This window comes from Archocentrus centrarchus, chromosome 11 (genome assembly GCF_007364275.1).
Source record: "Archocentrus centrarchus isolate MPI-CPG fArcCen1 chromosome 11, fArcCen1, whole genome shotgun sequence".
Classification (NCBI taxonomy): domain Eukaryota; kingdom Metazoa; phylum Chordata; class Actinopteri; order Cichliformes; family Cichlidae; genus Archocentrus; species Archocentrus centrarchus.
This window is the reverse complement of record NC_044356.1, coordinates 3,431,902-3,456,270: the sequence shown is the minus strand read 5'-3', so window position 1 is coordinate 3,456,270 and position 24,369 is coordinate 3,431,902. Positions and strand designations below refer to the sequence as shown.

General features: G+C 41.3%; 2 protein-coding genes across 7 annotated transcripts in view; one reads left to right on the top strand and one right to left on the bottom strand.

Moving 5' to 3' along the window:
• The window catches only part of cdc42se1 (CDC42 small effector 1), a 36,483-nt gene extending 29,390 nt beyond the window's left edge, over window positions 1–7,093 (top strand). For all 3 annotated transcript variants that reach the window (XM_030741076.1, XM_030741079.1, XM_030741077.1), the window contains exons 4-5: window positions 1,220–1,291; window positions 2,219–7,093. In XM_030741076.1, coding sequence (XP_030596936.1) covers window positions 1,220–1,288 — 69 coding nt within the window. In that variant the 3' untranslated portion in view covers window positions 1,289–1,291; window positions 2,219–7,093. The remainder of the gene's footprint in view (window positions 1–1,219; window positions 1,292–2,218) is intronic.
• A 9,315-nt stretch (window positions 7,094–16,408) lies between these two features.
• Window positions 16,409–24,332, bottom strand: LOC115788374 (BCL2/adenovirus E1B 19 kDa protein-interacting protein 2). 4 transcript variants are annotated; one of them, XM_030741364.1, is made up of 15 exons: window positions 24,137–24,330; window positions 23,609–23,665; window positions 23,062–23,192; window positions 22,766–22,825; window positions 22,605–22,688; window positions 22,496–22,531; window positions 22,366–22,416; window positions 21,750–21,833; window positions 21,451–21,612; window positions 21,120–21,371; window positions 20,934–21,036; window positions 19,678–19,809; window positions 17,616–17,702; window positions 17,319–17,417; window positions 16,409–17,163 (listed from the first exon to the last, which is right to left on the bottom strand). In XM_030741364.1, exons 1-15 carry the CDS (start codon window positions 24,256–24,258, stop codon window positions 17,139–17,141), a joined length of 1,485 nt encoding a protein of 494 aa, XP_030597224.1. In that variant the 5' UTR covers window positions 24,259–24,330; the 3' UTR covers window positions 16,409–17,138. The 4 variants fall into 4 exon arrangements, with proteins under 4 accessions (XP_030597224.1, XP_030597226.1, XP_030597225.1 ...); XM_030741366.1 differs by having other exon boundaries at window positions 23,609–23,662; XM_030741365.1 differs by having other exon boundaries at window positions 22,496–22,528; window positions 24,137–24,329.
• Between the last annotated feature and the right edge of the window lie 37 nt (window positions 24,333–24,369).

Genomic DNA, 24,369 nt, shown 5'->3' with positions numbered 1-24,369 from the left:
TGTGCCAATCAAAATCTCCTTAATTTCATCATTGTCCCTGATGATTTGGGCCAATGGCTCAACGCTAATTGCAAACAGAAGGGGTGACAGAGGACATCCCTGTCTACATCTGTACTCCAGCTTAAACTTTGCCGATCTGAAGCCGTTTACCGTATTTTTCGGACTATACGTCGCTCCGGAGTATAGGTCGCACCAGCCAAAAAATGCATAATAAAGAAGAAAAAAACATATATAGGTCGCACTGGACTATAAGTCGCACTTTTTTGGGGGGGGGGGGTTGATAGAATCCAAGACCCAGAGCAGAAATTCCATCTTGAACGGCAATTTAAAATAATAATGGATTAAAGAACAGGACGAACACGGTTACGCCTACGTTATGCTAACGTAGCACATTCAGCTACATGACGCACAACGAACACATGTTCGGTATGTTAACGTAACATTAAGTTATTCAGATAACCATAGCATAAAGAACATACTAACAAGTTAACCAAACCATCAATCCATTGAATTCTTCATCCTCGGTGTCACTTCTAAACAATTCCGTACACTCCGTAGACGAAGCGCCACTTCCTCTTCTGTGTCGCGTTAGTCAGACTCATCGTCAGCTGCAGTTCCAATTATTCCAGCCTTTCTGAATCCCAACAGGATGGTTTGTCACTGAAGCCCATGTTTTCTTGATCCATCCAATGACTTCCAGGAAAGTTGGGTGGCGCATTCTCCCAGTTGCCGTTAAGCTGTGCTCTCCATCCATCATCCACTGCGCCCACAGGTTACGCAAGACTGCCTTAAAGCTGCAGTTCACGGAGATGTCAAGTGGCTGGAGTATTTTGGTTCATGTGTTATAAATGTCACATATACGTCGCTCCGGAGTATAGGTCGCACCCCCAGCCAAACTATGAAAAAAAGTGCGACTTATACTCCGGAAAATACGGTACTCTGATAGCCGCTTGTGGGGATGAGTATAGTGTGTGTATAAAATCTACAAATTTGGGCCCAAATTTAAACCTCTTTAACGTCTGTGCCTTTTTGATATTACAGCCATCATAACTTTGTTTTCTTTTTGGTGAGATATAATATTTAATAGATGATGCAAATTATTTCCAAGGAACTCTTTTTAATCAGAGTGTAGCAATTTTTTGCACTTGATGTGTTTTCAAATTGTTGCTTTAATTTTTTTGAGCAGTATAATAAAATATATTTTGTTGCTATTTTACAGTCGGGGTCGGTTCAGGAGCAGATGAGGTCTAAAGGCCCAAATATGAATGGCAGGAACAGCCTGTTATAGCCGGTAAGCATGCAGACGATCCCCTGATGTCCGCTCAGCTTCTGTCTTCTTTCCCACTTGTTCAGAGTGTGCAGCTGCTGATGATGTGCCACCAAAAAGCTGGTTAAAAGTTGAAGCAGAAAAATCCGTAACGAGGACTTGGCTTTCTGTAGTTAGATTTTAGAAAAGATCATGGATGGGGTTAAAGTAAGGACTTTTTTTAAAGATTGATTACCTTCATTGTTAATTAAGACCAGAACTGTATCCTTCTGTCTCCTATATATTGGACCATTATGCAGATATACTGCACATATGACAAAACAAAGTAAAACAGAAGAGTTCTCCTTTAAAAACAGAGTAGGACCTTCAAAATATTAACTACCTTAGCACTTAGATTTCATGTGGTTAATCTGATGAATACGCTTCTTCTAAATGGTCCACAGAGATTAAGAAGGACGCATTTTCTTTATTTTCCCTTGAGTTTAGCATTTAAACATTGGCAAAGTCGGGTGTAGCTGATCTGTTACAGAATACGTGTAATGAATGTACAGAAATGTAAATGTTACATTTCTGGTTAAACTAAACAAACAACCCCTTTTTTCTGAGTTAGCTACTTTTTATGGCAGTAAACATAACTATACAAATAATGCTGGTGGTTTCTTTAAAAGAAAAAAAATATCAAACTGTGGTGTTGAGATGGTTCACCCACCCTGTAAGTACCTACACAAACACCTTCAGGTCAGTCATTTCACTGCTTCTAGTTACGTTTCTTTAGAGTTTTTTCTATTTTTATGGGTGGAAGCCTTTTGTTCTTAATTTTATTTATTAAGTGTATCAATCTTCATCCTGAACCCTTTAGATTTAAGTTCTGCAGCCTGCAGGGGGCGCTGACTGCCACATTTTTAAATCAGTTAGCAGCGTTTGACATATTCCTGTCTTTTTGTTTCTTAGGATTGTATGACATTGACCCAGACCAGCTGACCAGCCTCTTCCTCCTCCATACTGAGCCTCTCCTCCAGCGTTCAACTGCCAGCCAGAGGCTTCGACTCCCTCCCCCACCCTGCTGAAGTGCCCTTGTACAAAGCGCTGAACCTCCAACACCTACAGAAGGCACTGGCCTGACCTAAAAAAATCACTTTATAAATTTTTTTTTTACTAACCAAGACTGAAAATGAGTTGCCACTTTTTAAGAAAACCTATATAAAACAAATGTTTTAGATCGGATAAATAAAACATGCTGTTGAACACTAGAGGACAAACTTGAAGAGGTTTCCCCGTTAGTATTATGTTTAACATCACTTAACTCCATTTCCCAGCATCCATTTCTATTTGCAGTATCAAACAAATGACAGGATGTCTGTATTTAAGAAAAACTGAACAAAGGAGTTTTACTGGCTCCAAAGTGTTAAATTACGGATTCCGTACAGCCATTTTTTTCCTGAGTGGAGTGTTTCCTTATTGGACTTCATTTCCCAGGAGGCCTCATTCTGCTAAAGCCCCATTTGTGTTCAGTTTCTAAAGGATTATTACACCTTTCATTTCTTGGGGTTTGTTGGTGTTTTCCAACCCTTGGATATGTTCAGGAGTCACATGGCCAAAGTGATGACATCATTTGACTTCATCTCCCAGGATGCCTCAATCTGGCCAGTCAAACTGCTGGTGCTGAATTATAAAAGACTCTTTGTTTATTTGTTTTTTAAGGAGACGGGAAGGTTCCATGAATCCCTGCTACACTGGACTGGACTCTGTGTGTGTATGCGTATGCATTTACGTATGTATCTTTGTGGGGACCTCTGTCATTTTTAGATCCTGTAAGGACATTCACACAAAGTGAGGACATACCTTCAAAGGGCTGATTGAGAGTTCAGATTTGGTATCTGGGTTCAGGTTATATCAGTGAGGGCCCTCACAAAGGTAGAAATGCAGACATGCATGTGTGCGATGTTGTATGTTTATATTGTTCCCATATAAAAGTTTCTTTGCTTAACTCGGAGAGGACTGGGTGCACAGTCCAGAACTTCCACTCAGAAACACCAGTTCTTTGAAGTTTTCATTTTAAACACATTTCAAAAATTTCCTACCATCACTCAGCTACTCAGACTGTGGTTCAAGGACCCAAAACAGGACTTCAGCTGACACATTTTGGGTCCTTTGGGTCATGGGTTAGATATTCTTTTAGTACACTGCTTAAAACATTTCATGCTGCATCTGATAGACGATAAAGCATCACAGTTATTACTGTGTAGTGTAATCTTTTGCTGTTTTTGATTGATATGTATGATCTCTCCAAATGTCCATCTGATCATGAGCTTGGAGTTTTCCAACCTTCAGGATGTTTGGGGGGATACTGGGACAGAGTGGATTTCAACTCTCAGATTAAATTTGTTTAATATGTTCTTGTAAAGATGAATCAATTTAGAAAAAAAATAGCATTTGTGGGTTCATTGGAAATAAATTTTGTAATCTTTGAAATGAGTTGGCTGACAAAAACTGAAGATAATTTTTCCTACAAGTTTAATTCCAGCACTTTTCAAGAAACAATCTTTATAATCTTAGGCCATGGTTTAAAATGAATCCCATCCCACCCCCAAAGCAAACTCTTTACAGTTTTCTAATAATTTAATATGAGTCTCAAATGTCCACAATATATTTATTTATGTAAATGTTTTCCAACTATCACATTGAGCTACATGATGACCCGGCTTCTGTGCACTGACTAACCAGCCAACTGTGTTTCACGTTGTTATTCAAGTCTAATCTTCAAATGTAAACTAATTCCACGTGTTAAACCAAATATGTTTCCTTGTAGGGCCTTAACCCTGTTTGTTTCTGATCTTTTAAACATGTCTGGTCCTTTTTTTAATGTGCAAACAATCCCATCAAAAAGAGAGTCACTAAACCATTTCCAACATAACTCCGGTCGAGGATTACTTGATTATTGGAATCAGTTCTCTAACTGCTCATGAACACCAAAGTAAGAAAACGGGTCTAAAAACGCTCGGACGTTTTTTTTTTACGTGAATGCTTTAAACGCAGCGGTGACTCATCGGGGAAATTCAAATGAGTGATGAGTGGTTGCCATGGAAACCAGTAAGTCATGTCCTTCCTCCCTGCAGTGGTGATATCAGGAACCAAAACACCTGGAAATCTGAGCTTCTGGCTGCGGTGCATTCACTGGACTACACAGAGCATGGGAGGTTATACACTCCCCACTCCTCTCTGAATGAGTCTTTATTGTTCCAGGTTTCCACTGAAAACAACTCATGATTGTAAACTCAGACATGTGGTGTTAATAATAAAACTCTTTAAACCTACAGCCACCTGAACTCATCAGAAATGGTTTTGAACCAAGACTGATGAACAGATGTTCATCTGGAGATTTTTTTATTTTTTTTTGTCAGCTGCACCTCGCCTTGATTCCTTGATGAGATTTGAGCCTGTTGTTCATTGATTAGTTTGTGTTCGGACCTGCAGTGTTGTTGACGTGTTCAAAGACACAGGAAGTCTGGCTTTCAGGGTGTTTTTCAGAGGCAGACAAAAGAAAACAAACTTTTTAGTGATTTAAAAAGTGCATCTCCACCAGAAACTTTTCTCTGCAGTCAGAATTGTTTTTTTTACAGACTGTCAGTGGAGTCTTTAAGGTTTGGATCATTTTAGGTCCTTCAAGGTTAAGCCGGCCACTTCGTGGCTTCAATGTCTTCTCCACCGAGGCATACAGATTATTTTAGGTTTTTGTGAGACGTCCAAATGATGTCTCCTAATTTCAGTGATATGTTTTTGTGAGTGATGTCACATACACACTTTTCCCAAAATAGCTGAAAATGGGACCTTTTTCCTTATTTTCTGTGATATGCAACATTAAAATGTTGGATATTCAAACATGTCCAGATTTCAGTTACACCCCCGAGAGAAAAGGTTTAGATGGCTTTAAATGCTCAGCTTCCAACAGCTTGTTCTACTTTTATAAGAGTTCATTATCTATTACAGGCACAAAACACCCACCAAGTACAGCTCACAGGTACTGGATACTGCCACTTGGCAGGCTTCCAGGCACTGGCCAATCAGAAGAAAGTGGGCATTTAGAGAGGGCTACCTTAAAGAGACAGGAGCTGAAATGGCTTATTTCAGACAGGATCAGCTGTATAAGATATGGGAGTCATGCAAAGCTAATTTAGACGAGTTTAGAAAAAATTTAATTGGCTTTTTTGAATAATCAAACATTTCAGAAATCACCACATGAGAAACCATTCTGACTGCTGTGACTGAGGACTTTACAAACGTTTTATGTGATTATTATGTTCTTCTGAAAGTGGGCGGTGGAGAGGAAGAAGTCTTCAGGTTTTAGTCGACTTCTTGGCTCAATTATTCCCGCTCTGATTCTTGGAAACTCAGACATGTTCTCCGAATCGGCCGCCAGCTGCTGAAGCCCTGTTCCTTTTGTTTATCTCAGCCACAGTTCCCGTCTTCCTCTTCCTGTTCAGTCTCTGCCTGCAGTCCAGCAACACTGGAGAGCAGGTGAAAACAGAGATTCAGACCTGAGTACTTCTTATATTTTATTTTAAGATTTTATTTTGTTGTATTTGTATCTGAAATATGCTGATTCTATTGAACCATGCTTGTATTGTTGGTGCGATTATTGTACTCTGAGTATTGATCTCAAAGCTTTTCTGTGACTTTTGGCACCTTGAGCCTTTGTGGGTACAGCTGTCCGAACCCACAGGACTTCATGTAGAAAAAGTTTATTATAGTTCATTTGCTATTTTCCTTCAGACAGTGATGGTCTTAATACTTACAAATATCCTGATAAACTTTAATCTGATGTCACCCAACCAGCAGCCTTCCTGCAGCTGGAAGTCGTCCAACGCGCTCTACATGCTGTCAAACCGTGGGCGATTAGACTGAATTAAAATACTTCATTATTGATCAGAGGAGTTTTCTTCTGAGCTCAGTTAAAGGGGCTAAAACATGTTTATGTTTGAGAAACCTGTCGACCAATCAGCTGTGGTCGTTTTGGTTTTAAAACTGTGAGCATGCAAAGCAAAGTTGTAGATTTTAAACCGCTTCCTGCTGTTTCAATGACGGCCTCCCAGCCCGGCGAGGTCCGAGGAGCACGCTGACCCTGGAAGTGAACCTGAAGCTGCGTCCGGTTTCAGTTGTTTTGTAGATGACTGATGTAAAAAAGCATTCAGGCCACTCCGTTTTTAAGAGTCTGATTTTAATGATTGAATTCTGAATCTTACAGTAAGCTGAATCCTGAAAATAATCTTCTGTGCACTGAGTAATAAACTGGATAAGATATTAAACAGAGGTGGTTTAAGAGGCAGGAACACGAGAGTATTTGTTCAGACATCTGTAACATTTTAATCCTGTGTCAACTTGACTAAAACTTCTGCAGGAAAAGTCACATCATGTTAGTAAAGGTAAGCCTTGTGACGCTAGCTCTGATCTCCTGCATTAATGAAATGATAAAATTTCATATCTCAGGACTTCTGCCGCTGAATCCTGATGTTTAAGGTACACAACCTGATTTTAAAACCTGTAAAACCTGTAAAAAACCTGCAGACGCATCAGCAGCAGATTTTAAGGAAATGCTTCTTTAAAACGGAGCCTGTCATTAAAAAAATCTCAAATGCAATGAAATGTAATATTTGGTGTTCAAGTGATATGAATGAGTGGGTTATGTGGCTGCTTCCTTTTTGTATCCTCAGTTTTTGGTTTTGTTATGTAACCCGTTCATCTGCAGAGGCAGAAAAACACATCGACTTTATTCCTTCTTGTTATGTAACGTGTGTTTCATGATGGCTGAATAAATCTGCAGTTTTCTCACCAAATGTGTCATCGTGGGTTAATGTGATGAAGAGGATGGATGGTAAACAGCATTAGATTACAGTGGAAGTCTTTCAAGAATAATGACATCAGGTTTAATATTAGTAAGATTATTTTGATTGTTGGGGTTTCTCTGTATTATTGTAGGGGCTTTATTTTACAGTATAAAGCACCTTGAGGTGACTGTAGTGATTTGGTGCTATATAAATCAAATTAAATTAATCCTGTCCATCCAGCTCGCTCCCAGTGAAGATCTGAGCATCTTCAGCTCGGCCTCCTGTCTTTGTGTCAGAGCCACTGTCTCCAAACCATCCATCACAGAAGGTCTCACCACCATCCTGTAAACCACAGGTGTCATACTCAAGGCCCCCGGGCCACGTCCGGCCCGCGATATCATTTTATACGGCCCGCGAGATGATTTCATATTGCTTTTATTAATGGCCCGCGGGTAAATTGCTCTCCCATCACGTATACTACAAATCCCACAATGCACTGTGACAGCTGCCGCACAGGCCAAGACCTGTGCACTAATGACACATTGATCAGTGATCAGCGGATAAAAACAGCAGTCAGCACTTTTTACAGTGACGTTTATGCTGCCTGATCCCCAAAAATGACCAAATGAAAAGTGGAAAATGGATTTTTCCAAACAGGCGAGGCAAAGGACCTGATCGCTGACATCGGACATAAACCACGTGTCTCTTTTCCTCACCTGCCATGTGCAGGGAGCAGATACGGGAGAAGATGCAGAGGGAGACCTGCACAGGTGAGCTGACAGTGCATCACTGCGTCACACAGCAGGAAACGCTGCGCAGCAAAGTCCTGAAGACAGAACACGAGCATCTTAACACAGACAGAGAACAATAAGACAAAGATTTAAATCACCGGCATGTTCAGAGGAAATAGTTTCTGAATTTGGTCACATTTGGTGACCTGAGGAAATCTGTCAGTTCATGAAAAGTAAAGGTCAAGCGTGTAATTTGTGTGGGGGGGTTATGACCCCCCCAATAATCTGATCCAATCACTATAACCTCTCACCCCCCCAATGTTGGACCCAAAGTTACGCCAAATTTTCATCAACTTGAAATATTCATTTTTCGTGGTTTTATTTTTGAAGAAAAATATAATTTTATATATTATTTGTAATGTTTTGCGGAAAACGTTGATGTATTCTGGCCATTCAAATTTATATTGCTGATTAAAATTATTATTTGTAATCCTGTTCGGCCCGCGACTCAGGCTGTGTCTTCAATTTTGGCCCATCCTGTGACTGAGTTTGACCCCTGCTGTGAGCCTTCCCTTTCACTCTTGATGCCCTCCTTCTGTCACAGATCACCCCTCCACTCTCCGCCCTGCCTGCACTCTCTTCTTCACCTCTCTTGTGCACCGTCCTTGCTTTGGATGGTTGACCCCAGGTATTTAAACTCATCTACCTTCACTGTCTCTGCTCCTTGAATGTTCACCTTTCCACCTGCCTCCCTCTCATTCACACACATGTATTCTATCTTGATTCTGCTGACTTTCATTCCTCTTCTCTTCAGAGCATACCTCCACCTCTCCAGGCTCTCCTCCACCTGCTTCCTGCTCTCACAGTGTCATCTGCAAACATCTTAGTCCACAGAGACTCCTGCCTGACCTCATCTGTCAGCCTGTCTATCACCACTGCAAACAAGAAGGGGCTCAGAGCAGATCCCTGAGCACCCCCACCTTCAACCCATCTGTAACTCCTACCACACACTTAAGTCCTCATACATGTCCTGCACCACCCTCACATAATTCTCTGCTACTCCTGACTTCTTCATGCAGTACCTCTGCTCCTCTCTCATCTGCTGTCCCTAGATCCACAAAGACTCAGTGAAGCTCCTTCTGACCTTCTCTAACTTCTCCATCAACACTCTCAAAGCAAACATCACATCTGTAGAGCTCTTTCTCAGCATGAAGCCAAAGTGCTGCTCACTGATCATCACCTCTCTTTTTAACCCAGCATAAACAACTCTTTCCCCGATCTTCATGGTATGGCTCATCAACTTTATCCCTCTGTAGTTACTACAGCTATGAACATCACCCTTCTCCATTCCTCGGGCATCCTCTCACTCTCCAAGATTGTGTCAAACAATCTGGTCAAAAAGTTCACTGACTTCTCTCCTTACCTTCACAGGTATGCCTCCTGGACCAGCTTCCTTTCCTCTCTTTGTCCTCATCATAGCTGCCCTCATTTCCTCCTTTCTAATACTCTGCACATCCTGATTCATTAACTTTCCTCCATCTGTCCTCCACTCTCTCATTCTACATTCATCAGCTCCTCAAAGTACTCCTTCCACCTTCTCAACACACCCTCTTCACTTATTACTCCATACTTCTATTGCTATTCTTAACCACCACAACCTGCTGCACATCTTTTCCAGCTCAATCTCTGCCTATCCAATCAATACAAGTCCTTTTCTCCTTCCTTAGTGTTCAGCCTCAGATAAAACTCATTATAAGCCTTTTTCACCTGTTCTCCTGGCACTCCTGTCTACTTTCTTCATCTCCCTGACTATCCCACTTTTTCTTTGCTACCCAGTTCCTTTGAATACTTTCTGTTCTTCCTCATTTCAACACCAAGTCTCCCTCTCCTCTGTCCAGAGGAAACACTTTCTTGGCAGGTTCCCTACAGCTGTTCTTTCCCAGTCATGTGGTACCTCTTCCCTACCACCCGTCTCAGCTCCTCCCTGAACTCTGTGCAACATTCTTCCTTCTTCATCCTCACCTCTGCATTCACTCACTTCCTCTTCCTGATGTCAGAGTCATCCTACAGACTACCATCTAATGCTGCCTAGCTGCACTCTCCCCTGACACCACCTTCCAGTCTCAGATCTCTTTCAGATTGCACCTTCTGCATGAGATGTAGTCCACCTGTGTGCTCCTTCCTGTGACCTCCAACCTGTGGGGCATACTCAGTGACGGCATTCAGCATCACCCTTTGAATTTTAGCTTCAACCTCATGTGATCCTGTCTGACCCTCTCTTTGCCTCCACAACACTGTTCGTGTATTCTTCCTTCATAATTACCCCTACTCCATTTTTCTTCCTATCTACATCATGGTAGACCAGCTTGAATCCACCTCTGATGCTCCTGAGCTTGTTTCCCTTCCACCTGATCTCCTGCACACATTATATCTGCCTTCCTTCTCTCCATCATTTCAGCCAGCTCTCTCTCCATTTACCAATCATAGTCTCAACATTTAAATTCCCTACTCTCACCTCCATGCTGTTGCTTTTCCTTCGATCTCGCTGCCTCCTAACATGCCTTCCCTCTCTCCTCTTCCTTTGTCTTTGGCCAGCAGTTTAAAGACTTTAGCGAGAAATTTTAGACATTAGAGAAAAAATTATTCATAACATCTCAAAGATTATTCTTCATGTTCGGCTGCTTTCAGCACTGCTGGTATTTGTTTAGACTCTTTGGCTCCAGTTGATCTTTCAGAGTTAACTTCAGTAGTTACTTCCTTCAAACCAGCAACATGTTTATTAGATCCCATTCCTACTAGACTGTTCAAAGAAGTCTTTCCAATTATTGATGCTTCAATCTTAAAAATGATCAATCAGTCTTTATTAGTTGGCTATGTACCACAGACCTTCAAGGTGGCTGTAATTAAACCTCTACTTAAAAAGCCATCACTGACCCAGCTGTCTTAGCTAATTATAGGCCAATCTCCAACCAACTCATCTCTGTTCTTGTCCTGTTGGACCTCAGTGCAGCTTTGATACTGTTGACCGTAACATTTTATTACAGAGATTAGAGCATACTATAGGTATTAAAGGTACTGCACTGCAGTGGTTTGAATCATATTTATCTCATAGACTCCAATTTGTTCATGTAAATGGGGAGTCTTCTTCACACACTAAGGTTAATTATGGAGTTCCACAGGGTTCTGTGCTAGGACCAATTCTATTTACATTATACATGCTTCCCTTAGGCAGTATTATTAGAAAGCACTGCATCAATTTTCATTGTCATGCAGATGATACTCAGCTTTACCTATCAATGAAGCCAGATGACGCACATCAATTAGTTAAACTGCAGGAATGTCTTAAAGATATTAAGGCCTGGATGACTTCTAATTTCCTGCTTCTAAATTCAGATAAAACTGAAATTCTTGTTCTCGGCCCCACAAATCTTAGAAACATGGTGTCTAACCAGATACTTACTCTGGATGGCATTACTTTGGCCTCCAGTAACACTGTGAGAAATCTTGGAGTCATTTTTGACCAGGATATGTCCTTCAATGCACATATTAAACAAATATGTAGGACCGCTTTTTTGCATTTGCGCAATATTTCTAAAATTAGAAACATCCTTTCTCAGAGTGATGCTGAAAAGCTAATCCATGCATTTATTACTTCTAGGCTGGACTATTGTAATTCATTATTATCAGGCTGTCCTAAAAGCTCCCTGAAAAGCCTTCAGCTGATCCAAAATGCTGCAGCTAGAGTACTGACAGGGACTAGAAAGAGAGAGCAGATTTCTCCCATATTGGCTTCTCTTCATTGGCTCCCTGTTAAATCTAGAATAGAATTTAAAATTCTTCTCCTCACCTACAAGGTCTTGAATAATCAGACACCATCTTATCTTAAAGACCTCATAGTACCATATCACCCCAACAGAGCACTTCACTCTCAGACTGCTGGCTTACTTGTGGTTCCTAGGATACTTAAGAGTAGAATGGGAGGCAGAGCCTTCAGCTTTCAGGCCCCTCTTCTGTGGAACCAGCTCCCAGCTTGGATTCAGGAGACAGACACCCTCTCTATTTTTAAGATTAGGCTTAAAACTTTCCTTTATGATAAAGCTTATAGTTTAGGGCTGGATCAGGTGACCCTGAACCCTCCCTTAGTTATGCTGCTATAGGCCTAGTCTGCTGGGGGGTTCACATAATGAACTGTTTCTTCTCATTGACCTTATTTACTTTGTTTATACTCCACTCTGCATTTAATCATTAATTGATATTAATCTCTGGCTCTCTTCCACAGCATGTCTTTCTCTCCCCTCAGCCCCCTCTCAGCAGATGACCCCCCCTCCCTGAGCCTGGTTCTGCTGGAGGTTTCTTCCTGTTAAATGGGAGTTTTTCCTTCCCACTGTCGCCAAGTGCTTGCTCATAGGGGGTCGTTTTGACTGTTGGGTTTTCTCTGTATTATTGTAGGGTCTTTACCCACAATACAAAGCGCCTTGAGGCGACAGTTTGTTGTGATTTGGCGCTATATAAATAAAATTGAATTGAATTGAATTATATGGACTAAAGTATTGGGCCACACCTGTTCTCTGAATTCAGCCTCTGTAGGTTTGATGTGTAGATGGCCGAATACTTATGTCAATATATAGTGTAAGACTGCAGTTTATTTTCCCTGCTCCTTCATTTTTGGCTGCAGGTGCTCTTTTCCTTTCATTTTAACTTATGAACGAGCTCAAACAACAAAATATAACTTCTAATTGAGACAGCAGCAGTTTTAAGACTTATCTGTGATTTCACTATCATTCTTTTATCCATTGTTTCATATGAAAACATTAAGTGTGACTCTGTGGACAAATGAATTAGAAACACCTCGTGCTGAGTGTGTCAGTGAAGGCAGCATGTGTGTTTCTATATGTATGACCCTGTTCACTGGCTGTGTTCACATTTTATTACATGCAGCTGTGCACCAACCGCAGAGCTGTAATAATGATGCTTAAACTGGGTGTTTCCATGGAAACGCCAGCCCAGCACTGAGGAGGAGGAAGCAGGACGAGTGGAAAAATGAAGGAGGCGGTCATTGCTGGTTCGTTACAGGCTGAGTGTGTGGGAAACACACACGGGCTGAACACACGTGTGTGATGTCATGAATGTTCCACACTTTCAGACAGAAACACACAGCTCAAAACTTCCATTAGAAAAAACACCAGATTAAAAGTTTCAGCTCGAAACCACAGAAGTGTTTCCTTTCAGCTGCTGAGATTTAGAAAATAAAAATAAAATCTTTTATTAAAACACTTTTGATTGTGTCTACGTGTGTGTATATGTGTGTGTGTGTGTGTGTTTTACATCTAAACATGGGTATATAACAGCAGTCTGAAGCTGCAGACCTTCACCAAGTCTCATAAATCCACTCCAGAGCCTCTGGATCAACAGTCTTTTTTCCCTGAACAGTTTGTTTTGGGGCTATTTTATTTATTTATTTAACATGGAAAAATCAATGCACATTACAGCATTTAAGGAAAATTAAACAAATGTGATGTGCACAAGATCTGCAGACAAGTGCAATTTGCAGATTTTAGGCTTTTAGAACACAACATGGTGACACAAAGAAGACTGGAAACAATGACCAACACAGACAGACACGAACTACTGAGAGATTTTTAGCATCTCAGTTTAGCCAATAATTTGACCTTCAAATTGAAAATCTTAAAATCAGTTCATTATATTAACACAATGTTTCCCAGCTCCTGTGATTTCATTCTGACATTAATAATAATAATAATAATAATAATAATAATAATAATAATAATAATAATAATAATAATAGTTGACTCTTGTTTACTGCACACAGTCAGCGAAAAGCTGAAGTTAAAATTGTGTTTTCTTGCCCCAGAATTCTCTGATGAAAGACACATCACTGCCATGGACACATCAACGATAATAAAGTTGAAATATGTGGGTACAGATATCTGTGTGTCCTTGCAGTTTATTGTCAAAGTTCATTTTGAAGACACCCTCTTAAAGCACTATTGTATTATTGAAAGCAATATGCACCCTTGAATTAATTTTGTGAGTTTGATGCTGTCTTTGCCATCACCAGCTTGTTTCTGGGACAGATTATAGTCTGTGATTTCTAAATTTATTTTAAAGAGGTGCTCACAGAAGCAATTGACCAATTAATCAAGTGCTTTTGATTAGCAGCACCTGACTTCTACTTACCTTCCTACGTCTTATGGAAGCAGTAAGGCTGTACTTTCCGATAGGTTGGCTCATGCCATGCTATGGTGAGGTGTCCATCCACCTAAGAGTGTCTGTATGTGTGCCTTCTGTTTATACAGTCATGTGATAAAGTTTTAACTGTCTGTTAAAAAACTAAGTACACCTTTACTGCTTCTTTAGAAATTACGAGGGTAAGTAGCAGCCTGGTGTTGCTAATTAAATACACTTGATTAATTGATCATCAGCAGGTATGAGCACCTTTATAAAAGCAGAGGTTTTGGCATTTTGCTGGCGTGGTATTCAGGTGTGTGTTAACACAATCCTATAATAATACCAGGAGTGGATGTCTAACGGGCTCAGACTTTACAGGCCTCAGTCAGCATGTTAACTCTATAACAGCGGGCGATCGCCGGTAATGCACCTGTTACGTGCCCTTACCTGCCGTGAACAGCTGGTTAACACCAAGCGTATCACCGCTGAGACGTCTGATCAAACACACTTTGAATTACTGAAATTACGCGATTGTTTGTCCTATCAGACAGTTTCTGAAAGCTGAGAAATTTTGCACAAAATGATGACTTCTCGGTGGATCAATCAATGATTAAAAAACCTCATCACTTTCTTTCTGTATGCCACACATTACAGTAACCTGTGAATTGTGATGGCTCTTGAGCTTGATGAGCTACTACGTCATCAACATTCTGGTTCATAGGACTCTATGCAGTCCTGGGAAAATTTGACTGTATACACTAACAATCACAACACAGAACAAGTATAAAGCAGTATAAAGAGAAACAATGCACACAAACTGGGTTTAATAAATGTGTTACTTTCCACACAGCTGATAGTTTCTTTCTATGTTTAGTGTTTGACAAATTGAGTAAAAGCAGAAAAACAAGTTTAAGTTGGACTGTGACTGACACACAGTCTGCTCTGTGTTCCTGTTTATGGAGTTTCCTCAGCAGCGACCTCACTTCCTTCCTGTCAGCCTCCATTTCCTGACCAGCGGCTGGTTTCGTACAGACCACTTACACACACACAATCATGTTTCCATCACTTCAGAGGACATTTCACTGAAGTCCTAACTGTAAATGTTACAGGGATCCTAAACGGGAGGCAAGTCCCCACAAGGTGACTGTATGGCTTATGTCCCCATAAGGCAGTAAAACAGGAACACTCACACACATGTTTTCCTGTTCTTTATAAATGACCACTGTGTTCATTCTCCTGCACCAGCACTAAAGGTGTTCACACAAACCCCACTCTGCTGTTTGCCTTAGTGATGTGAATCAGACCAGCTGGACCTGATAACTCAGACAGATTCACATTCATCAAAACCAACAAACAGGTTTCACAATCCAGGAATTTCTTTTCTTTTGGGTGGGGAGAGAGGATGTGTAGGCAGCTGCACAATTACTTCTTTCCAAAGGATTTATTCATGTGTAAAGTGACTTTGGCGACAAAGTATAAAAGTGTAGATATTTAATTTCAGCTGCAAACATACCTTGAATGGGGTTCTGTTGACAGATGGGTTGAAAGTGTAGATTGTGTATGTAGACTGCATTTCATACGCAATCTGGCAACTTGATTAACACCAGATGGACACACGTAGGAAAAAACATCCAGTTTATATGATTTTATATATGTGTGTGTATTCCAAGTATCCACAATAAAGTTTGAGGGTTGTCCCATCAAAATGGGAGGATGCTAGGAGGTGGTCTCAAAATGCAGAAGAACCGAAGGACACTGGGAATGTTGACAAAGTAGATATGATGTGAACCCAGCACCTAAGTTTTCATACTTTGTGTACTGAGCTGGAATGCACACATTACTATAGATACTGACACAGATGTTACATAAAAACAGAATTAAGAGAATTTTGGTATATTGAGCTGTTTGTGTCCTGCACAGCCGGGGTGAGAGCTTGGTTGGCATCACCAGCAATAAGCCAAACTCACTCTGTGACTTCTATGGACAGTTTTCCCTGGTTTCAGGATCCTGTTGTTGCTTTTTGTAGATGCTGTGCTCGGTGACCTCCAGCTTGCAGGTGAGCGTGGAGCAGCTGCAATGAGAATTTGTGTCTATAATAAGCATTATTTAGAATTGTGAATCATGCACAGCTACTCTCAAGGAGTCCCAGAGTAAAAAAGTAAATAGAGATGATGCTATTAAACATTAATGTTTGTCAGGTCTGTGTGTTGATACTCCAGCTAAGAGGTCACTGACGTCGGTACCTGGAACTGAGGTAGCACCTCCCCTCATGTGTTCTCACATCAGCATATTCTCTGATTTCCAAACGTCATCTGTGGAAATGGCTGAGAGAATTTGATGTTTTTACTGAAGGAGGGGCTGAGGAAACACGAGTGTCACACGCAAACACCAGACAAAGACCGGATTACAGAACCATCACGAGTTTATTCAGCAGCCCAGAACATTTAATTTTAAAGCAAAGAATGACTGCAGGCAGGGTTGATAGTTCAACTCTGAAAGTGTCAGGAAATGTGTCAAAACCCTTAAAAACCTTTTTTTAAAAATGAAACCCTTTGACTGAAAATACCTGACACTGAGACCTCTCAAAGTTCTGACTTTAAACTTAAACTTGAGTGACAATGTTTGTATATCTTTCTAAGGTTTGTTCCCTTTAAAGACCCACCATACAGAACCTGGATTTCAGAGGGAGAAGTGTTTTATATCACTCATCTTTTATCTTAATACTTTAAGTTCCACAAACAAAATTGTAACTGTCCATAACTGGATTCTTCAGGGACGCTGAAATGCACAGTGACTCATGTGTTTAGGTTAAAATCAGACAGAAATGAAGTTATAATCTCAGGGAGCACTTGTTCTTTCCTGGCTCATGTCACATCTACGTTGAAATAGCAGGATGCAGGACCCTTATTTTATATTTAAAGTGTGAAGTTCTTGGACCCAAAAGTCCCTGTTAACACTGCTCACCAGAAGGACTGTCGATAAAGTTAAAAGTCTTGAGAAAAGTGATTCTGATACATCCAGGATGCTCAAACGCTGACACAGTCTCATCACATGAGACTGAGGCGCCCCCTGCTGGATGACAGAGGAACAGGTTTACATAAACATGACTCTGCAGCACCACCTGGAGTCTCACCTGGACCGCTTCTCATCATACCTGCAGGGAAATTAAAACCATATGTCATATTTACAGCTGAGCTAAATAATTTCTTCCTGCTGTTTATTAATTCATTTATGAAAAAATAGTTTTAAAAAATTGAGCAACACCTTTTTTCTGTCAGGTTTGAATAAATAAATGATGATGTCACTCACTGTCTGACACAGTCTGGGATCTGTACATGCTCAGTGGGGATGACATTAGAGAGTTCCTTTAAGCTGTTGATGAACTGAAGCTTCCTGCTGAACTTGGTGCTGAGGAGGAAGAGGAGGAAAATTATGGATAAGACAGTTTGTTAACCAAGCTAACACTCCACCCTCTCATCTGATTATGGTCACTTCTGGATCCAGAAAGCCCACATGGCAGGGCCAACGTGCTAAAGCAGCAACTTTTACTAACAGTATGATGATCTGTCACAGCAGTATCAGAGGAGTGGTGATGAAGCTGCACACCTGATGAAGGGTTTGATGATGGTGATGAGTGCTTTAATATACCAGGTGGGATGAACCACATAGAAACCCTTCAGGTTCTTCCTCAACCTACAGAAAGAAAATAACAGAAGACTTGATAAATAAATAGAAAATGACAGGGACATAAAGGATATTCCATCCATCCATCCATCCATCCATCCATCCATTCTCTTCCGCTTTTCCAGTTCACAATTAGAGTTAGGGTTAGGTTTGTCATAGGGTGAGAGGCAGAGTACACCTGGACAGGTTACCAGAGGGCTAACACAGCGAGACAGATGACCATTCACACCTACTTTGTGTCCAAACCTAACACATGTATGTATTCAGACTGTGGGAGGAAGCTGGAGAGAAAAGGATAAAACAATGAAATAAAAGATACTACATTGCTAAAAGTATTTGCTCATCTGTCTATGAACCTGAGTAACATCCATTCCTAATCTAGAGGGTTTAATATGATGTGGGACCACCCTTTGCAGCTATAACGGCTTCAACTCTTCTAGGAAGGCTTTCCACAGGTTTAGGAGTGTTTATGGGAATTTCTGACCATTCTTCCAGAAGCACATCTGTGAGGTCAGACACTGATTTTGGAGAGCAGGCCTGGCTCACAGTCTCCGCTCTAATCCATCCCAAAGGCGTTCTCTCAGGCTGAGGTCAGGACTCTGTGCAGGACAGTCAAGTTCTTCCACACCAAACTGGCTCATCCATGTCTTTATGGAGCTGCTTTGTGCACTGGTGTGCAGTCATGTTGGAACAGGAAGGGACCATCCCCAAACTGTTCCACAGAGTTGGGAGCATCAAATTGTCCCAAATGTCTTGGTATGCTGAAGCATTAAGATTTCCTTTGACTGGAACTAAGGGGCCGAGCCCAACTCCTGAAAAACACCCCCACACCATAACCCCCCCCTCCACCAAACTTTACACAGTGCAGTCAGACAGGTACCGTTCCCCTGGCAACCACCAAACCCAGACTCCTCCCGCAGATTGGCAGATGGAGAAGTGTGATTCATCCCTCCAGAGAACACGTCTCCACTGCTCTAGAGTCCAGTGGTGGCGTGCTTTACACCACTGCATCAACACTTTACACCACTGCATCAACACTTTGCATTGAGCTTGGTGATGGAAGGCTTGGATGCAGCTGCCATGGAAACCCATTCATGAAGCTCTCTGTTCTTGAGCTGATCTGAAGGTCACATGAAGGTTGGAGGTCTGTAGTGATTGACTCTGCAGAAAGTTGGTGACCTCTGTGCACTATGACCCTCAGCATCCACTGACCCCACTCTGTGATTTTACGTGGCCTACCACTTCATGGCTGAGTTGCTGTTGTTCCCAGTCGCTTCCACTTTGTTATAATCCCACTAACAGCTGATTGTGGAATATTTAGCAGTGAGGAAATTTCAGGACTGGATTTGTTGCACAGGTATCATCCTGTCACGGTGCCACGCTGGAATTCACTGAGCTCCTGAGAGCGAGCCATTTTTTCACTGATGTTTGTGAAAGCAGTCTGCATGCCTCGGTGCTGGTTTATACACCTGTGGAAGTGACTGGAACACCTGAACTCAATGATCTGGAACGGTGAGTGAATACTTTTGACAGTATAGTGTAGGTGGAATAAAAGTTGGGAGCAAACTGATGCTGTGGACACTTTGGTTTGCTGTTACACGAGATAAAGGAGCCTCACAGTGAGGATGTAATGCCCTCTACTGGACTCACACTGAAACAACATCACAGCTGAAAGTGATTTTCTCAGCTCTGATCACTGAAAGCAGATCACCTGCAGACTAAAGAAAAGAGGTGTTTGGGTCTTTCTTTCTGGGTGCTTCTGTTGGAGGTTTTTAGGTCCAACTGTGAGGAGGCCTTGGGTTAAACCCAGAACTCTCTGGAGAGAATATAGTTTATTTCTTCTGGCCTGTGAATGCCTCAGGTTCCTCAAGGAGGAACTGGAAAGTGCTGCAGTAGAGAGAGACCAGCTTAGCCTGCTACCACCATGACCTGATTTTGGATAAGCGGAAGACAATAGATGGATGAGCTTCCTGGTTTTTCTTACCTGCGGTCGATGGTGGTGTAACACTCTCTGAGCCAGCTGATTCCCGGCAGTTTTTCCTTCTGACCTCCCGCACAGAGATACACAATCACATAGTTCTCTGCCACCATTAGCTCCAGAGTCCCCACCACAAACCTGATACAGACAGCCAATGGTGAGTCAGCCAATCAGAAACCACACTGAGCTGATCAGCTTCACTGCCTTTTGTCAGTTATCTGGTCACTTCCCTAAGAGTTAGTTCTCCTTCACCAGCATCACATTCACAAAGCTTTTTACTGGTGTTATACTGGAGCAGATAATGGGTTTGTAATCTGTACACTATGATGAAATTAGCTTTGTGACTGGTCCTCATTCTGGTTGGTACCCGCAAACCCACAAGGGGCGCCACTGTGCAGATAAGAATTTTGACCACACCGATTTGTGCGACCCGACTGGGAAGTCGTAGCACTTAAGATTTCCCATTTCGCGACTCCCGCAGGCGTAATACGATCAGCATGATTACCAGTTACGAAGGTTCAAAAAGTGCTATCTCCACCTGCCCAATCAGTCTCTGAGTATAAACAGCTAATGAAGTGTCACACAGTGAAATTCAAAGGTAAGGTGCTATAAAGACATTTTCTTCACAGAATCGGTGCCTTTGGTTCATATTTATGATCCATGTATTGTTAGCCACCAATTTAGACATCGAACATTCAGGGAAATATGAATGAGATTGTTGAGCGTGAGCATCACTTTATCGCTATCACTGAAAGTGTTATCCTTGCAAAAATAATTGCATCAATATCTGAGTATATACAAACATTTACTAATCAGGTGTTATTGTAAGCTGGTGTTACGCAACACTGGTTTCCATGGAAACTCAAATTTCACTACAATCCCTATAATTTAATCGATTTTGATGAGCTCAGATGTTTGCATGCCAAAAAATCCCAGAGCTAAAACTTTGTATTATTCTGATGACTAATGGGAAACTAGACAGGATTACATATGAGGACCCTTCATGATGGACTTCTGGAATGTCTGGGACAAAAAAGGCGGAATGACCCTCATTAGAAATACCATATCTCTGTCAATATTTGGAATTTTTCAATAATTCAAAAGCCTTAGTGCTTCTGAGTCTCAGGGGCTCCCATTAAGCCCAAAAAAAAAAAGATGAACTCAGGACTTTTAATTTTTTGGTGGGTACCTAACTCTGGGACAGGCGGGTTGGGGTCAGGTATAAACATCGTGTCAGAAGGGCCAACATTTGTGTCTATTACCTGAACAGATTGTCCATCACATACTGGTAATTCTCCAGACTGTTTTCTGGCAGGTAACAGGAGGAAAACACAATGATGTCATTCATACCGTCTCCATAGTAACCTGGATTAATGATAACAGATGTTAAAACTGGGAGGTGGGTCCAGGGTGGACAGATTAACCAGTTCACAGGTAGCTGGTCGTACCTCCATGAGACAGCACCCTGAGAAATGGCTCCAGGACGCTCATATTGGCCCGGCTCTCCTGTGGAGGGTCACCTGTGGCAAAACAGCGCCACTTGATGCCTTGGCTGTCCACCACATCCTCCCTTTCCAGAAAGCCCAGTCCGCTCTGGTCTGTCTCCAGCAGGGAACCGGTCTTAGAGTCAGACCTGGGCCTGGGGCTGGAGCTGTGACCTCTATGGCGACTGGAAGCGACTCCGAGACGCCGCAGGTCGTCTGAGAAACAATCAGATAAGAAAATGAACAGGTGGTCACAAACCTTGGACCTTGGACTTTTTAATCTCTGACCTCTCACCTTCCACGTTTAGGTCATACATGGGGAAGGCCAGCGATTCGTTGTCAGAGGGCGTCTCCATAGCATCCAGATCAAAATCAAGTGCCGTGTCATCTTCATCTTCAGGTGAAGGGGAAAGGAAGACAGAGGGCAGATCATCAGAGACCGTGGACTCACTGCGACCTAAAGACAAAACAACAGCGTCTCAAAGTGACGGTCGGGCAGGAAATCAAATCAAACACCAAAAATCTGACTAAATCACGGTGAATGAAAAGTATGGCCTGAATTTTAATAAGAAGTAACGGTTATAATTTTGTTACCTAAGGACAGACTGAGAGTTGGAGCCATCAGGACTTTCTTCTTCACTGGTTGTGGGCTGGACAAAGCCAGAGTGCTGGGAGGAGCTGCAGACAGGAAGTGAGACACACTCATCATCCATGTCATAATTCATATTTTACATATGTAAAGTAAAATTACTTATTTTCTAATATAGCTATTTTCATTATAGAACTTTATATTTTTCAATTTAATTTATGATTGTATTTAAAAATTTTATTTTTATTTTTGTTATTTCATTAATTTTATATTTATTTTTTAATTATTTGTATATTTTAATATTAATATTTATAATTGTATATTTAAATACTTTTATTTATATTTAAGTGCTCACATTACACTATTTTAGATTTTCATATTTTTGATTCATTCTGTAATTAGTTTTTTTAATTAATTAATTGTTTCCCTCTTGTGTGCAGCTTTAAGCTATGAACTTGTAATATGAATGTATGTATTGTGTATTTGCATGTCTTTTTCTTTGTTTTTGTTTTTACATATTTTTCTTTCTTGTGCCATCAAAAATACCACAAAATAAAACATTTTAGAGCAGAGAAAGATTAAGGATGGACTCTGAAACCACAAATTCTCATCCCTGTGTACCTGGTCTGTCTCTGGTGGGCGTCAGTGATTTGTCCTCTGAATCAGCACCACCTGATGGATGACAGGACGTCAGAGAGGAAGCTCAGAAAGAGGCAAAGAAGAAAAAGAAGGAGGAAGCTAGCAGAGTTACCTGGCTTGACATCAGACACCTTGTGGAGTTCATCTGCTGGCAAATTTTGAATATGATGAGAACAGAAAATTTAATCTGAAGGAGAAACAAATGAATGAGTCTTCCTCACCCTCCTTACACCCCTCGTCTTCCTCACCCTCCTCACTTCCAGCAGATATTTTTCCCCCACATTCTTCCTCCACCTCTTCCTCATCTTTAAAACCAAAAAAAGGTCAAGGAGTTAATGACAGGACTCACCTGAGACCAAAACTCACGTTTTGCTCTTCCTACCTTCTGTCCTCTTTGTACTTGCCACAGCAATGAGTGGTTTTTCTCCTGTTTCCTCGTCATCTGTGGAGAAATGTATCAGAATAAGCTAAACTGATAATTCACTGATGATGTTCTTTTGTTCATGAAAGATTTTGATTTATGTCGCGATGCCTTGAGCTCTAAAGTTTGGAGTACAGTGGGTCAGCTTGGGAAAACTTTGTAAGTAAACATGACTGATGGTTAGCTGTGAATTTTCCAGGGATTATACCATCAGTATGCCATAAATACTGTTTGACATGTCTGACTTCTGTCAGTACCTGATTGAGCATCTGTTGCTGCAGCAAGATTTGGGCCCAGAGCTGAAGGACTATCAGCTGTTGTAGTACTTGTAGTAGTAGTACTGTTGGGGGGCTGGATATTCTCAGGATCTTCATCTTCCAGAAAGGATCTGCACACAGAAGCACACTGATACTGAAAATCTTAAAGAATACAAAAACACGAGGGAAAAGGGAAAAGATGGATTTCTTTTACAGGGAAACTTGTTTTTCCTCCATCTTCAGATTAATTGTGAACAAGTTTTCAAATCTTTGTTTCAGTAGTTTTGCATGTTTTGGCGCTCAAAATAATCTGTTCTCTTATACTGAGCCTTTATTTACACCTAATTTCATCTGTCTGAAACTTGTTTTAGCTCCTGTTTTAGCCCCCCGCTTCTGATTGGCCATCTTTTGGAAGCCTAGCGAGGAGCAGGACTCCTCAACATAATGAGCTGGACTTTTGCTTTCTAAATAAGTGATTACTGATATTTACACAGTTTATTTTCTGTATGTTGATTTAAAATTTAAAAGGTTGCAGGTGAACTCTGACCTCTGTGTGTCTTCCTCAGGCTCCTCCTCTCTCGACTCCATGTTGTTCCTGCTGCTGCTGAAGAAAAATTACATTGCCCAGCATTAGCTTTAAGTCCAGTTATTTTACAGTTAGTTTATAGAGCCTGTTTGATCAAACTAGAATGAGCTTTAGCTCAGATCTAAGCTTAGGTCCAGTTTCTGCTGTTAGGCATTTAATTTATTAAATACAAATTTCAACTGAATTTAATGAGTACTTCACCTAATTACAGGAATCAGTAAAATTTATTACTTTAACTGACACAGTAATGACGATTCATGGAGCACTAAAACAGCTGAAACAATGCTGCGGTAAGATCTCAGGGAACAGACCCACATCCACACTCTGCAGTAATCTTTATTGACACAACTGTTATCTGACAGAAACAGTGCAGAGGGAAGGACAAGAAGACTACAAAATAAAAGTCTGAGTAGAAAAAGACTTCCTGATATGATATCCTGAGAAAGAAAGGTTTACATTAGTGTGAAGACTCAGACAGAAGAGACTTACAGTGACTGCTTCCTCAGAAAGACGACGTTCAGGTGAAGTAAGACAGGTGAGACGGGTTGAAGACAAACAGCCGAGATCACCTGAGAATCGGTGTGTACGCCTAGAGGCTCACCTGATGACATCACAGCAACCTTCAGTGAGTTTATGAGTGAACCCTGACACCTCGGCCCCTCCCTCGCCTGTCTCTCTCTCTGTACTTTCGGCCAGCAGGACAACAGAGGTGTGGCAGTATG

Coding starts and splice junctions, on each gene's coding strand:
- LOC115788374 (XM_030741364.1), bottom strand. CDS start 24,258: ATGTCATCAGGTGAGCCTCTAGGCGTACACACCGATTCTCAGGTGATC. Junction 23,666..24,136: donor TTTCTGAGGAAGCAGTCACT/GTAAGTCTCTTC, acceptor ATTTTTCTTCAG/CAGCAGCAGGAACAACATGG. Junction 21,037..21,119: donor CAGGGTGCTGTCTCATGGAG/GTACGACCAGCT, acceptor TCATTAATCCAG/GTTACTATGGAGACGGTATG.